The sequence below is a fragment of the Colius striatus genome, chromosome 3 (assembly GCF_028858725.1).
Source record: "Colius striatus isolate bColStr4 chromosome 3, bColStr4.1.hap1, whole genome shotgun sequence".
Lineage (NCBI taxonomy): Eukaryota > Metazoa > Chordata > Aves > Coliiformes > Coliidae > Colius > Colius striatus.
Window position 1 is genome coordinate 67,173,658 of NC_084761.1, and position 12,736 is coordinate 67,186,393.

Below are 12,736 nucleotides of genomic sequence, written 5' to 3' on the forward strand. Positions count from 1 at the left end.
ACTCGTAAGTCAATAAAGCAATACAATCACATACTATCTACTGTAGCAAAAGGCTGCTTCAAGTTAACCTCTTCCTAAACACTGATCAAGCAGATGACTGTCTTTCACTGCCAAAACTGCAACACATGAAGACACTGGCAGGAAAGCAGCACGCCAGCGACATCAAAAAAAAAAAGTACTCTGAATTTGCATGCACCAACATTTTGATTTAAGTATTGCTTTTGATGTCAAGTCCATGCCTCCTTCCTCAAAACCCTAAAATGGAGGACCTGCCAAAACTGCCAGAAGTCCATGACTGCTGCTTTTGTTTTATACAGCAGGTGTAAACACTTCAGCTTCATGAATAAAAATATGGGGTTAGTCACATAAGGCATGTAAACAGAAATTGACAGCATTTGGGGGAGAAGTGTCAGGGTCCTGGATCCAATCAAAGTATCTGTGCAGTCATCCACAAATTCCAGAGTCATTCACTGAGACATTATACATGCGGAGTTTTATCACATGACCATGGTTTCAGTGATTTTAATGGCCTTAACATAACCATTAATAAGCACGAGAGTCAATAAGACTTCTCATTTCTTACTTGTAGAAGATACCTTTGAGGTGCTGAGAGCTTGCAAACATAGCTAAGTAATAAAATCAGAAAAAAAGCAATCCAATGCAAGCATCTCTGTGCACGTACACGTAAGACAATATTTCATAGGGATGGGATCTTTCACTTGACCAGGTAATACAATCATCAGGCAACCTTTTGGGTACAAAATCCCTTTGTTAATGTGAAGTAGAAACAACAGGTTGTAACACTAAGCACAAATTACTGCTCTAACTGGGAGTCTAATCACACATGTGCTAGTAAGGCTATTCCCCAAAGGAGTAGTAGTACCTGATGAGAAGGTAGTAAGTTAACCACATGAGAAAAAAAAAGTGGTTATATTCCATGGGGCAACCCTGGGATAACTTTTACTCTGTGGAACACCAGCTGGCTAACTGGATGGGGAAAACTGTCATTTTGCCCCTAGTTTGGCACACTTGGTTGACTTACAAGCTTTACTTCCTCAACTTGTCTTCACCGGTTCTTCTGGAAGCTTTAGTTCCTGCCCTCAGCACAGCCTGGTGACCAGGCCTTGCATAATTCTGCCCATGCCATCACCGCTGCCACATGGTCACTCACAGAATCACAGAAAGGTAGGAGCTGGGAGAGACTTACAGAAATCAGCTAGTCCAACTCCCCTGCTAAAGCAGGTTCACCTCTGTCACGTCACACAGATGGGTTTTGAATACCTCCACAAGAAACTCCACAATCTCCCTGGCTGTGCTCTGCCACCTTTACAGTAAACAAGTTTTTCCTTGTTTAAGTGAAACTTTCCATGTTCCAGCTTATGTCCATTACTCTGTTCCAAGACACTACAGAAAAAAAGTGTCTCCCCATCCTCTACACATTCGCTCTTTAGGTACTTAAGTGTTGATGAGGTTCTTCTTCAGTCTTCTCTTTTCTAGGCTAAACACTTCCAGGTCTCTCACCCAAGCGTGGGCACAGGCACGAGGGCTCTGCCGTATGTCTATTACATATGCTCTGCAATACATTCATCAACAAGTTGCTACGACAGCCCAGAGAGGGAGATGTAGGTTCATTCCTTAGGGTCTGCGGCCCCGAAAGGCGCTGGGGTGGAGCCAAGCCAGACTTGGAATGGAAAAGTGCAGGAAGACATGGTCTTAATTTTAAACTTTTCTCTTTTAATTTTTCCCCTCAAACTCCGCTGAGGACCCGCAGCAGGCTGTCAGTGACTTGCTCCTGCCCACAGTGCCTGCGCCGCAAACAGCGGAGCGCCTGCGGAGGAATGTTGTCGCTCCGGGGCTCCCGTCCGCTGGCCGGGGCGGGGCGGGGCCATTGTGGCGGTTGGCGGCTACCGTAGCGGAAGATGGCGGAGTATTCCTGCGTTAAATCCACCAAGCTCGTCCTCAAAGGGGCTAAAGAGAAAAGGTGAGGAGGAGGTTGTGTGCTGCCGTAGTGCGGTGCCCGGGGCCGGGAACTCGGGCCGGGCTGTGTTGGGTTCGCGTCGGAAGCGGGACTGGGCAGAGGCCAGCCCGGCCCATTCCGTCCCGTCCTCCCCAGGCACCCTGGCCAGGGCAGGGGGGTTCGGACTGTCAGCCCCTTACCTCGGCTGCTGTCAGTGACCTGCTCCCGCAGCGCTTGGTAGCGAGGCCATCTGAGAGAGCTCGCTGGGGGCAGGCCGGGTCAGAAACATGGGCTGATTTTTTTTGTATTTCGCTTCCCAGCAAGAAAAAGCACAAGGAGAAGAAAAGGAAAAGAGAAGAAGATGCAGCAGAGCAACTTGATATTGTTGGTGAGCTGCTTTGCAGGAATTATTTGACAGTGTGGAAACTGGCCGGGGGGATGGCAGGGAGGAGGGGTAACAGAAGCAGAAGAGATAGTCGCAGAACTGTGTAAGCCAAGTGCAGTATCTGTAGAAATTTATAGTTATTTCTCACAATATATTTATTATTTGTATGTTGGGATCTTCCTAGACTTCAAATAGTACTTCTGACAGCAATGGGATGGATTTTCCACTTGGTTTTAGTTTTTGGTTTTTTTAGCTAAAGTATGTTTTTATAAAATGTCAAGCTAATTATCAGCTTGTATCTCTTTTTTTTTTTCCTCTCTGGTGGTGTTTGCTTCAGGAAGAGAGATTTGTTTAACACTGTAATGCTGTTGTTTAATGAGTGTGTTTCTATGTAAATAAGTCTTTTGTTATTATAACTTTAAAAATTAGGGGTTGGATCATCTGTGCTTTCTGTTTTTACTCTGCCATCAATTACTTTCTGACTAGGTTCTTCAGTTAAACCTTTGATTCCTTCAAAGGAAAAGAGTCTTGGTTAGTTGGTTTATTTGGTTTTAACTTGACATAATTGTTTGACTACTGTGCCGTGTTCATATAAATTTGCTACTGTTATTTGAAATGGAAGACACAAACCTGAACCATTGGCTAAATACTTCATTTTTGCCTTTTTCATAAAACAGAAGGATCACAGTATGTGTGGTTGTGACTGGTAACTTCACAGGCTGTTACCCTTCAGTCCTTGATCAATCACAGTTCACAGAAAAAAAACCAGCTAAAAAATAACAACAAAGTCATGAGAGGTGCAGATGTATATGGTAGCTCAGTGCCTATTACCAGACAAATGTCATTTTCTATTATGTGTATATAGGTAGAAGCCAAATCAGTGCAAGGGGAAGGCATCCTTGTTCCTGTGTTAAAACAATTTAAAAGAGAAAAAGCGCTATTGTGTCTTACAGTAGAAGAATGTTGCAGATGCTTTTTATTCTTTAGTTTAGACAGATTTCAGAAAAGTAGGAGAGACTTTGAAAATTCATACGTGAATCTCTGCGCCATGACTGCAAAGGACAACACAGTTAGTTCCATATCTTGTATAAAGATAGGGGGATATTTTTTTCTGCTCAAGGCAGATTGACTTGCCAAATTTACCACATGCAAAAAAAGACATTGTATTCAGATTAATTAAAAATAGTTGTTATCCTAATCAACTAGAAAATATTTGTAAGATGGTATACTGGGAGAAAATTTTACTGTTTAAAAAAATATTAACATCATAATTCTAATTCGTGCACATGAGTAGGGCTACTTTTAACTTTGATAGACTTCTGTGGGACTCATTTTCAAACACATACTGGTTTGAACACTGAATTCTAAGGACTACAGCTCAGGTGAAGAAATTTAACAGTAAGATGAGATAATTTGTGTCCATTGTGTAGGAGAATTTCATAATTGGATATGACCTGAAAACTGCAGGAGGCTTAGAGGTGATGGGGGTAAAAATTCAAACTAACAAAACAAAACCCTTCCCTGCCAGGTGTATTTTAGCTGTATGAGCTGAATGGGTGAGCTTACTCTGTGGACTAACACAAAGAAGGGATGATCTGTTGGAATCTGTAACTGGGGATGGCAGGGTGGGTCAAATGGCAGGACTTTCTGATTGGGCAGCACTGTTACATTGGCCTTATGCTATAAGGTAGTGCACAAAGATCTTGAGACAGCATTAGCAATTGTAATGTTTAAAATTTCGAATCTCTGAGAAGACAAAGAAATATCATCTCTTGAACTACTGTAATTGCAATTAACTGTTGTGTTTTTGTGTTTTAGGAAATTGGTGGGCTGTCAGTAATTTCGGTGAAATTACAGGCACTATAGCTATAGAAATGGATAAAGGAGCTTACATCCACGCCCTTGACAATGGCTTGTTTACGCTTGGAGCACCACATAAAGGTTTGTTTCAGGAAATCATAATATGCAGTTTTAGTAATGAAAGGCATAAAAATAGCATCACTTACAGGCAAGCAGTTTACAGCTAAAAGTAGTTTATTACAAATAATGCAATAGTCCTAGACGTAGTGTGCAGATGACATAAACCTAATGACTGCCAATCATTTTCACTTACTGGGTTTGCTGCTGGTTTATGTGTACAATAAATTGAGCTGCATTGCAGATGATCACCTGTTAAAGGCCGTACCATTTACTGGATAAAAAGAAGTATAGCTTTTATTTAATCCTATGAAATCTTTACGGTGTCAGTTGAAAAGCAAAACTCAAAGCAGATGAGTTTCAAGGCTTATTGCAGCATCCTCATCTTAATGTACTTGTTTTGTTGTTGCACAAGTGGGCTATTCACCTGGTGGGATAATTAGTTTGTCCTTACTTTAAATTCGTAAGCCATCATTCAGACAAGGACTATTCCAGAACCTTGACAGACTGTTTCACCTCTAGGGTGAGATCAAGAGCAATGATGGTGACATTATATCTTCTTGGTTTTGAGGGATGGAGAGGCAAACAGCTTTTAGGATACTGAGTTGTGTTACCATAGCTGAACCGTAATACATTTTTGTATGGAAAAATTAGCGTTACAAGGCGAATAAGGTTTTCAAAGCCATCTGAAGAATTACAAACCATTTCCAACTATAAATTTCTCAGGCAAGGATTTTTTTTTATTTTATTTTGTGTCTTATTCTGAACACTCTAAAGCTGTTATCATAAATTAGCAGCCCCGTTATTTTTAGGTTTTTTAAGAGTGAACATTCAAAAATTATTTTTAAAAGAAATAAAGTAGTGCAGCTTTCTGTAGTATTTTCCAGTTGCCACTGTTAAATCCTTCAGCCTGTTAGAAACCGCAGTATTAACAGGTTAAAATACTCAGTGTTTAGTACTACATACTGAACTAACGGAAAACTCATTCCACAGATGATGAAGGCCCTAGTCCTCCTGAACAGTTTACAGCAGTAAAGTTGTCTGATACAAGGTAATTACTGTAACAATGTTACAGGTTTCGATACTTGTTGTCTTTGTTTCTGGTGCAAACTTGTTTTAATATTCTCTTGAAATATATGGTCTACCAATATTGTGTTTGTCGTGTGTGAATCGCTTGAATTAAAAACATTCTTTATTATTTTCTTGCACTTTATCTTTGAGGATTGCTCTGAAGTCTGGTTATGGCAAATACCTTGGTATAAATTCAGATGGACTTGTTGTTGGTCGTTCTGATGCCATAGGATCAAGAGAGCAATGGGAACCTGTCTTCCAAGATGTAAGCTGTTTGGAGTAGTTCATATGATGTTGCTAGTGTGTGACTGTATTTGATTTGTATTGATGTTCTTTGTCTAGGCAGTAAAAGCCTTTTGCAATCTCTTCCATATTATAACTTTTGGTCTTCTGTTTTCCCAACTGCAATGCATTCACTATAAGTTCTTAAAATACTTCAAGTTACTGCATTTTGCCAGCTATAAGCATTCTAAGAATGAGGGAGCCAGCAAGTCAGCTGGCTAGCTTTTGAAGTGTCATATATAAAAGAATACAATGCATTCACAGGGTTTTCCTGATGTAGAGAATAAATGCTATGAATCAAGGATTCTTATACTAACAGTGTGTGATATTATATCTGCAGAAGAAAATGGCATTACTAGCAGCAAATAGCCGTTTTGTTAGATGTAATGAAGAAGGAGACATAGAAGCCAAAAGCAAAACTGCAGGAGAAGAAGAAATGATAAAGGTAATCTGGAACTTCTACAGCTACTAAAGTTTTGGCATGGATATTCAAACAAGGAGGGTGTCTGTGTGCTAGAATGTACTGTTAACATAGTCACAATTTTTTTCTATGAGCTGTCAAGTGATTTGGCTACAAGAAAGGTAAATGAGCTCCAGGGCTGCAAAAACTGAAATACTTCCAGTAGAGACGGGAAGAGATTTTACCACTACAGAAAGGCAAGATATTGAGGGGCAGGACAGTCTAGGTGATATCCAGATAGTTCTGAGCAGCTTGGTATGAGAGAAATGAATTGCGACTGAAGCTGGGACAGTGAAGGGTTTACCAGAATGATGCAGAAAGGGAGATCTTTAAAGTAAAAGAATGTACAAATACTATCGTGACTTAATCTGAACATGGAACATATACGTGTTTCTCCAGACTGAGATGGGTTTCTACTAGTCAGAGCAGTAATATTAGTCAGTCTCTGAAAAGGGCATTTTACTTCATCTAAAACTAAGAACTGTAATGGTCTTACAGTAATATCAAAAATTTCACTTAATTTTTCACATATTTCAGGCAGCTCTTCTATTGCAGCTGTCTCTAGGTGCAAATTAACCAGTCTGACAGCTCTGAACTTAAAAAGTCACTGTGACTCTTACTCTATTATCAAGGATACGTCGTCATCTTTAATCGGTAACTTCTGGTTTTAAAAATACAAGTTTTGCCTGGATTTTTTTTTTTTCTCTCAATGACTAGATTCGTTCTTGTGCTGAAAGAGAAGCTAAGAAGAAAGATGATGTTCCACAAGAAGACAAGGGAAATGTGAAACAGTGTGAAATCAATTATGTGTACGTAGTCTAGAGCTGTTAACAGGCTCAAGTACACTTTTCCCTTCTCTTTGGGTGTGCCTTTGGTGAAAGGGTGAAGCTCCCATGTAGTCTTTCCCTTGCTTTCCCCTCAGCAGGACAAGAGTGAAAAACAGGATGAGAAAGCTGCTTATGGGTTAGCATAATGACAGGGAGATTACATACCAGTTACCACACAGGCAAAACTCCCAAGCTCAACTTTGCTCCAAACTCCTCTATCTGTTTGCCCAAGCAGGGTGGATATATGGGCCAATACGTAGCAGTTTCTCTCTGCCACTCCTTTCCTCTCCCACTTTTCCCCTACTCTGGCATCATCATGCTCTGGAAGGGAATATCTCTTCTCCTCTGCCTGTGTGGCATTTTGCCCTTTCTTAAATATGTTTTCACAGAGGTGCCACCAGCTTTGCTGATGAACTGGGCCATGCCCTGTGGTGGGTCCGTTGTGGAGCCAGCTGTGTCCTGCACAAGGCATCCCCAGGCCTTTTCTCACAGCTGCCACCCCTGTAGCTCGCCCACTACCAGCACCTTGCCACTTGCACCCAGGACACTTTTGCTCCTTGACTTGTCATACTAGTAGTTAAAGAAGGGAGTCTTCAGAACTTGTAGCCACGTCATACTAATCATGTAGGGCTCATTTTTTTCCACCCCCTTACAGAAAGAAATTCCAAAGTTTTCAAGACAAAAAGCTTAAAATAAGCAAAGAAGATACAAAAGCCCTCCGAAAAGCCAGGAAAGAAGGCACTTTTCATGAAATGCTGCTCGACAGGTACTCCAATGTATAAGAAATAATGTACTGACTAGGAGATAGAATTACAATAGACCTGGGGTACAAAAGAAAGCTAGATTCCAGGGGTAGGGCATGTTGAGAATTTCCTCTCTGGTCAGTGTTCTGCCTGAGTTCTAGGGCTGGGTATTTTTGTTGTTCTGAATTTTCATTAGTTTAGCTAAAGTTTGCAGGTTTGGATTTATCCAGAAATGATTTTTTTAATATATATTTATATTTAACTAAGTTATTAATTTTGTTTAGTACAGAGAAGTTGAATCTCATTTAATCACAAAAATTAAGCTAATTTTTAAACATTTTTTTTCAATACCAGAACTTTTTGTTGAGGGGAAAGATGCATTTTAATGAGAAACAGCATATATTAAGAGTAGCCTTTGTGTTATCTAGTGGCAACATCTTTTTTTTTTTTTTTTTGTCCTGAGCTGAGGTTATAGAAACTGTCTTGAATTTCTAAACCATTTTATAGTGTACTTACTGATACTATATAAAGTATAAATGCTTGAATTAATTCAGTGGGTGGAATGCAGAAGACTATTTGATAATTGCAAATGATGTGAGAACACTCCTGAGCCATCACAGGTTGAGTGTCAGTTTCAAATCATACTGACCCTGAATTCCATTCCTCAGAGTGGACAAAACACAAGTCATGATGATGTGAAGGGAAAGATGAAGTTAACTTTAGGCATTACAGTTCTAGCTCCCTAACTAAACAAAGATAATTAACAAATCCCAAGTGGTGTTAGGCTTTTGTATGTGCTTTGAAGTTTAAGAAAAATTGTCTTCAGTGCTTCTTTAACACTTTCAGTCAGATGTAACACCCAGATGTAATGCCACTTGGTCTTAATCTGAATCTTGTTTCATTACTCTTTCCATATAGGAGAGCAAAAGTGAAAGCGGATAGATACTGCAAGTGACAACCAGCTGGTCCACTTCTTTCTGCATCTTTGGTCATAGTCAAACTGAAAATAAAAGTAAAGTGTTTTATAATTTTTACTGAAGGCTGTTTACTGATTATTTTTTGTTATTTTTTAAAGGATCACCTGAGAGCTATAATTAAGCATCAAACTAATGTCACCTTTCAGTAATGAAAACTGTTAAATTTGCTGTAAAATAACATGCTATTGAAATGAGATAATTCTTTAATGGAAAAGAAACTGACCCACCAAATCCTTGGAGGCTGATGAAAGGAACCTGAAGTTGGAAAAAGTGCAGAAGACAGAGTAGAAGGGAACGATGATGAATTTCAGAAGTAAATATGGTTAAAACATTGAACCATTAATAAATATGTAACCATATTGAACAAGAAGAAATAATTGAAAATACATGTCTTGGAATACATCATACCAGGTCCTGAGTAGAACAAGTGTGGAGCCATTGTACATGTACATTGTACATCAGGTGAGGACTGAGACAGAGTGTTCAGGCTATGAAACCATGTTCAAAACAGACTCACATTGTTGATAAATGGCATAAGCCATATGCTGGAAGAAGTGTTTACAAGTCAGAAGAACCCTATTACAAGTGAAAATGCAGGTGCTTTGTAAAACAAGAGGATGGCTCTTTGTGTTTGCAAGCTGCTTATTTTACAAGAGAAAATCTGATATTGCAAACTTGAAGGTTTATGTTGTGGACTTCCATTTTTTCAATAAAACAGCAGCGACTTGTCTCTGAGAACCAAGAAGCTTTTCAGTAACATCTCCATGGGAACTACCTCAGTTGCTATCTCTCTGCAGCTTCTCTAATCTACATCATAAAGATGACTTGGTAACAATATTGTAGATTTTTATGGTAATAATTTGGATTGTTCCCATGCAGCTTCTCCTAGCTGTCCATTTGAACTGCACATGTAATACAACACAGTAAGCTTATGCAAGATAATTATGTGTCTGAAGGAGCCCAAGAATGGACCAATACGTTCTAGTCAGTAGCGACAGTTTAAATCAGTCTGATTTCATGGGCAGTTGATCTTGAGGATGAAACACAAAGAATTTAAGTACATCATCATTGCTTAAGCCCTCTAGTGACTTTTCAGTATGAAAAGTGATTACAGCTGATTAGGGAAAGCTTGCTGAGGTTTGCAGTGAAAGCATTTCTTTTTCAAAGAATTTGTAGAAATAAGGATGTAGCCTATACAGATTTCATAGAACCAAAGGAAGCAAAACAGAGGCTGGGCTCCTTCATGATATAACACAGGGATTCTTTAAAAACCTGTTTCTTTCTAGGAAAGCAAACAAAAATCGATATGTTTCTGTGGCATTTTGAAGTTTCCATGTCCAGCTCTCTCCAGCAGAGTACTGAGAGACTTTTCCAATGGCTGTTTTCCCTCTAAGGCAGTAGAACTTATTCAGTGTATACCTGTTAAACCTGCTGTTTAGTGAGTGCCTTTTTTTCCCCACTGTAGCATTTAGATACTAAATGAGAAATCAAAATGCTCCCTCTGGATGGGGTTTGTGTATCTATATTGGGATAGATACACTTGTAACTTTCTTCTTTGTCAAAATGGAGACCTTCCTGTTGTTCCAGCTGCTTCTTAGAAATCCATATTTTAATGCTGATAGAAGTTATACCAGAATACAGAGAAATTAAAGTAAGGTCTATGCTGAATGGAAAAAAGTGACTAAAATTATCAAATGAGATTTTTTTTTTTTCCTTTTTCCCCTCCACTTTTAGAGGTACAAAAGATCCTTCCATAGCTAGGGGCAGGGATAGTATTAAATGATCTCAAATTAGTGTTGTATTTTGCCCCATATCTGTCACTTTTGCCATTATTACACTTCAGGACATATTGTTAAAAAAAAAAAAGTAGTAGTATCAGATGGCCATGGAAACTGGTCAAATGCTTGTCCTTTTTTACCAGCATAAAGTTCAATACCTACATTTTAAAGTCTTCACAGATTTTATTTCTAGTTTTAGTACAAAAGTTTGAGTTTACTCATTAAGCTCACCACATAGCAAGAAGGAAGCTGAAATAAAGGTAATTTTCAATTACCTACATACTCTTTCAAAATAGGCAGTTGCTGGGAATAACAGCATGTTTGTAGTGAGACCACATTTGCAAAAAGAAACTGTAATTGGCAGAACTAATATTTGATTGCAATTTTTCTAATATCTCCAGAATTACCATAAAATTGCCTCACATATAACCCAGTTATAAAATCTTATTAAGTGTATTACTTAGGAATATTTGGCTTATATTAAGGGCAGTGCTTGAACAAAAAATAAAGCTATACGAATTATCAAAGGCAAGGTGGTGCCATATAGCTTAAGCCCTGGGAGACAGACTAGACAGTCCAGAGAGAAAGCTCTCTGGCTTTTAGTTAAGGTCTTGAGGGAGAGTAGTTGGCCTTTTCAGGGGACTGTATGTATAACGTTTTTGCTCCCAAATTGATTGACAGGATGTCTCAGACAGCCAGGTAGCCACTAACACTTCACCAGGAGCAGAAATGGTCAAGCAGATGAAACTTGATTTGTGTACGTGGCTTAGAGGCTTTTGAGTTGCAGGGTGTGTGCATATGCTCTGTGACTCATTTTTTGTAAAGAAAAGGGCAATGCTGCCTTTTCAATACAGAGTAAAGGCTGTATTTTGAGTTCCTATATTGTTGGAAAAGATGCATTGCACGGGGCGAGGAGGTCTGACAGAAGTGTAAGCGCTGAATTTGCAGGTAAAAGGCCAAAAGCTAGAAATAAATAGCTGACTGTTGGCAAATGTTGCTGCCCAGAGTCCGAAGAATTCTTGATTGAAAATGCAGCACAGCTGTGGATTGTGCCATGACAGGAAAAAAATGCATTCATTTTTCAACAGGGCTCATCTGTTTGGTCTCAGACTGGGGATTAGGGCTCATTAAGTACTTCTGGTTTTAGGTACCAAGCTAAATGTCCCTCCCTAGAAACATAACCTGATATAAAACCATTGCAACATCATGGATCTGGAAGTGGCCTACTGCCAAAACATCTCCCATAATACTGGAAAAGAGGCAGCACCAGAAGGAGCAGGCCGCAGGCCAGAGTAATTACTTATTGGGCAGTTCATTGCAGGTGCCATGGATTCACGGATCACTGAAGTGAAAGCTGATGGTTGAAGCAGACTGATACTACAGCATCTGGTTTTCCTTTTTGTAATATATTATTTAAAGTCTTTTCTGGTAGAACTCAAAAATTATTACTTACACAGACACAGCTGGAAGCAGAAATCTTCTACGCTGGTGGAAAGAGTGCTGAAAGAGTATAGAGAGCCTGAGAATTACCCATGGAAAGGACTTCTGTGTTTCATATTTATCAATGTAAGGAGGAGACTGCAGGGTGTAAGCATTGTAAGTAGCTGTAAGTGATGGTAAAGGAAAAATGGAACTGAGAGGCATGTTTGTTATAGAGCTAGGAGTAAGAGAAGAAAAAAGAAATGTCAGCGCAAATGGAATGAGACTGTCCCAGGTAGAAGAGGAGGTACTGGATTTGTCAAAGCATAAGCAGCCCTGTGGGGAATAAGGATATTGTAGTAGCAGTGGGGTTGCCCTCTGTGTTGTGACTAGTCATACATTAGATTCTTGCTAAAAACTCTCTTGATGTAACACAGAAGCAGAAGTATGGGGAATTCATGGGAATTTTAGTCCTGAGAAAAGGAAATTAAGGATGTGACAAAATGGTGACTATCACTATGTACATTAAACTGTTGCTGTAAGGAGTCCATTAGGATATTTTCCTGTTGGAGGTATTCGTGGAGTCTTCTTGATGACGGTATGTCCTGGCAGTATTAGCACTAAGAGCTTTCATTTCACTGAAACAGAAAAAGGGAAGTAATTTGTGCAGCCTCTGCTTCTGGAGGAAGAGACAAATCTGGAAAGTGGCAATACAGTACTGGATAGATGAGTATGAGAAAGCAGAAGTACATCTTTAAGGAGCATTTTTCTTTTAACTCAACTTAGATTTTTGAAAACTGACAGAAGAAACCTAGACAACAAAATGTCAGACCTGAAGTATCAGTGTGGACCCTGAAACAAGACGTTCTGATAGAACCACAGGTACTGGAGGATGTTAACTGTTCCTTAAACTGAGAGTT

General features: G+C 39.4%; 1 protein-coding gene across 1 annotated transcript; it reads left to right on the forward strand.

The window, feature by feature from the left end:
* Positions 1 to 1,879: 1,879 nt before the first annotated feature.
* On the forward strand, positions 1,880 to 8,681 carry FRG1 (FSHD region gene 1). Its single transcript, XM_010201189.2, has 9 exons — positions 1,880 to 1,981; positions 2,278 to 2,345; positions 4,161 to 4,283; positions 5,253 to 5,310; positions 5,481 to 5,595; positions 5,953 to 6,057; positions 6,790 to 6,881; positions 7,555 to 7,665; positions 8,561 to 8,681. Exons 1-9 carry the CDS (start codon positions 1,920 to 1,922, stop codon positions 8,595 to 8,597), a joined length of 771 nt encoding a protein of 256 aa, XP_010199491.1. The 5' UTR covers positions 1,880 to 1,919; the 3' UTR covers positions 8,598 to 8,681.
* The last annotated feature ends 4,055 nt before the right edge of the window (positions 8,682 to 12,736 follow it).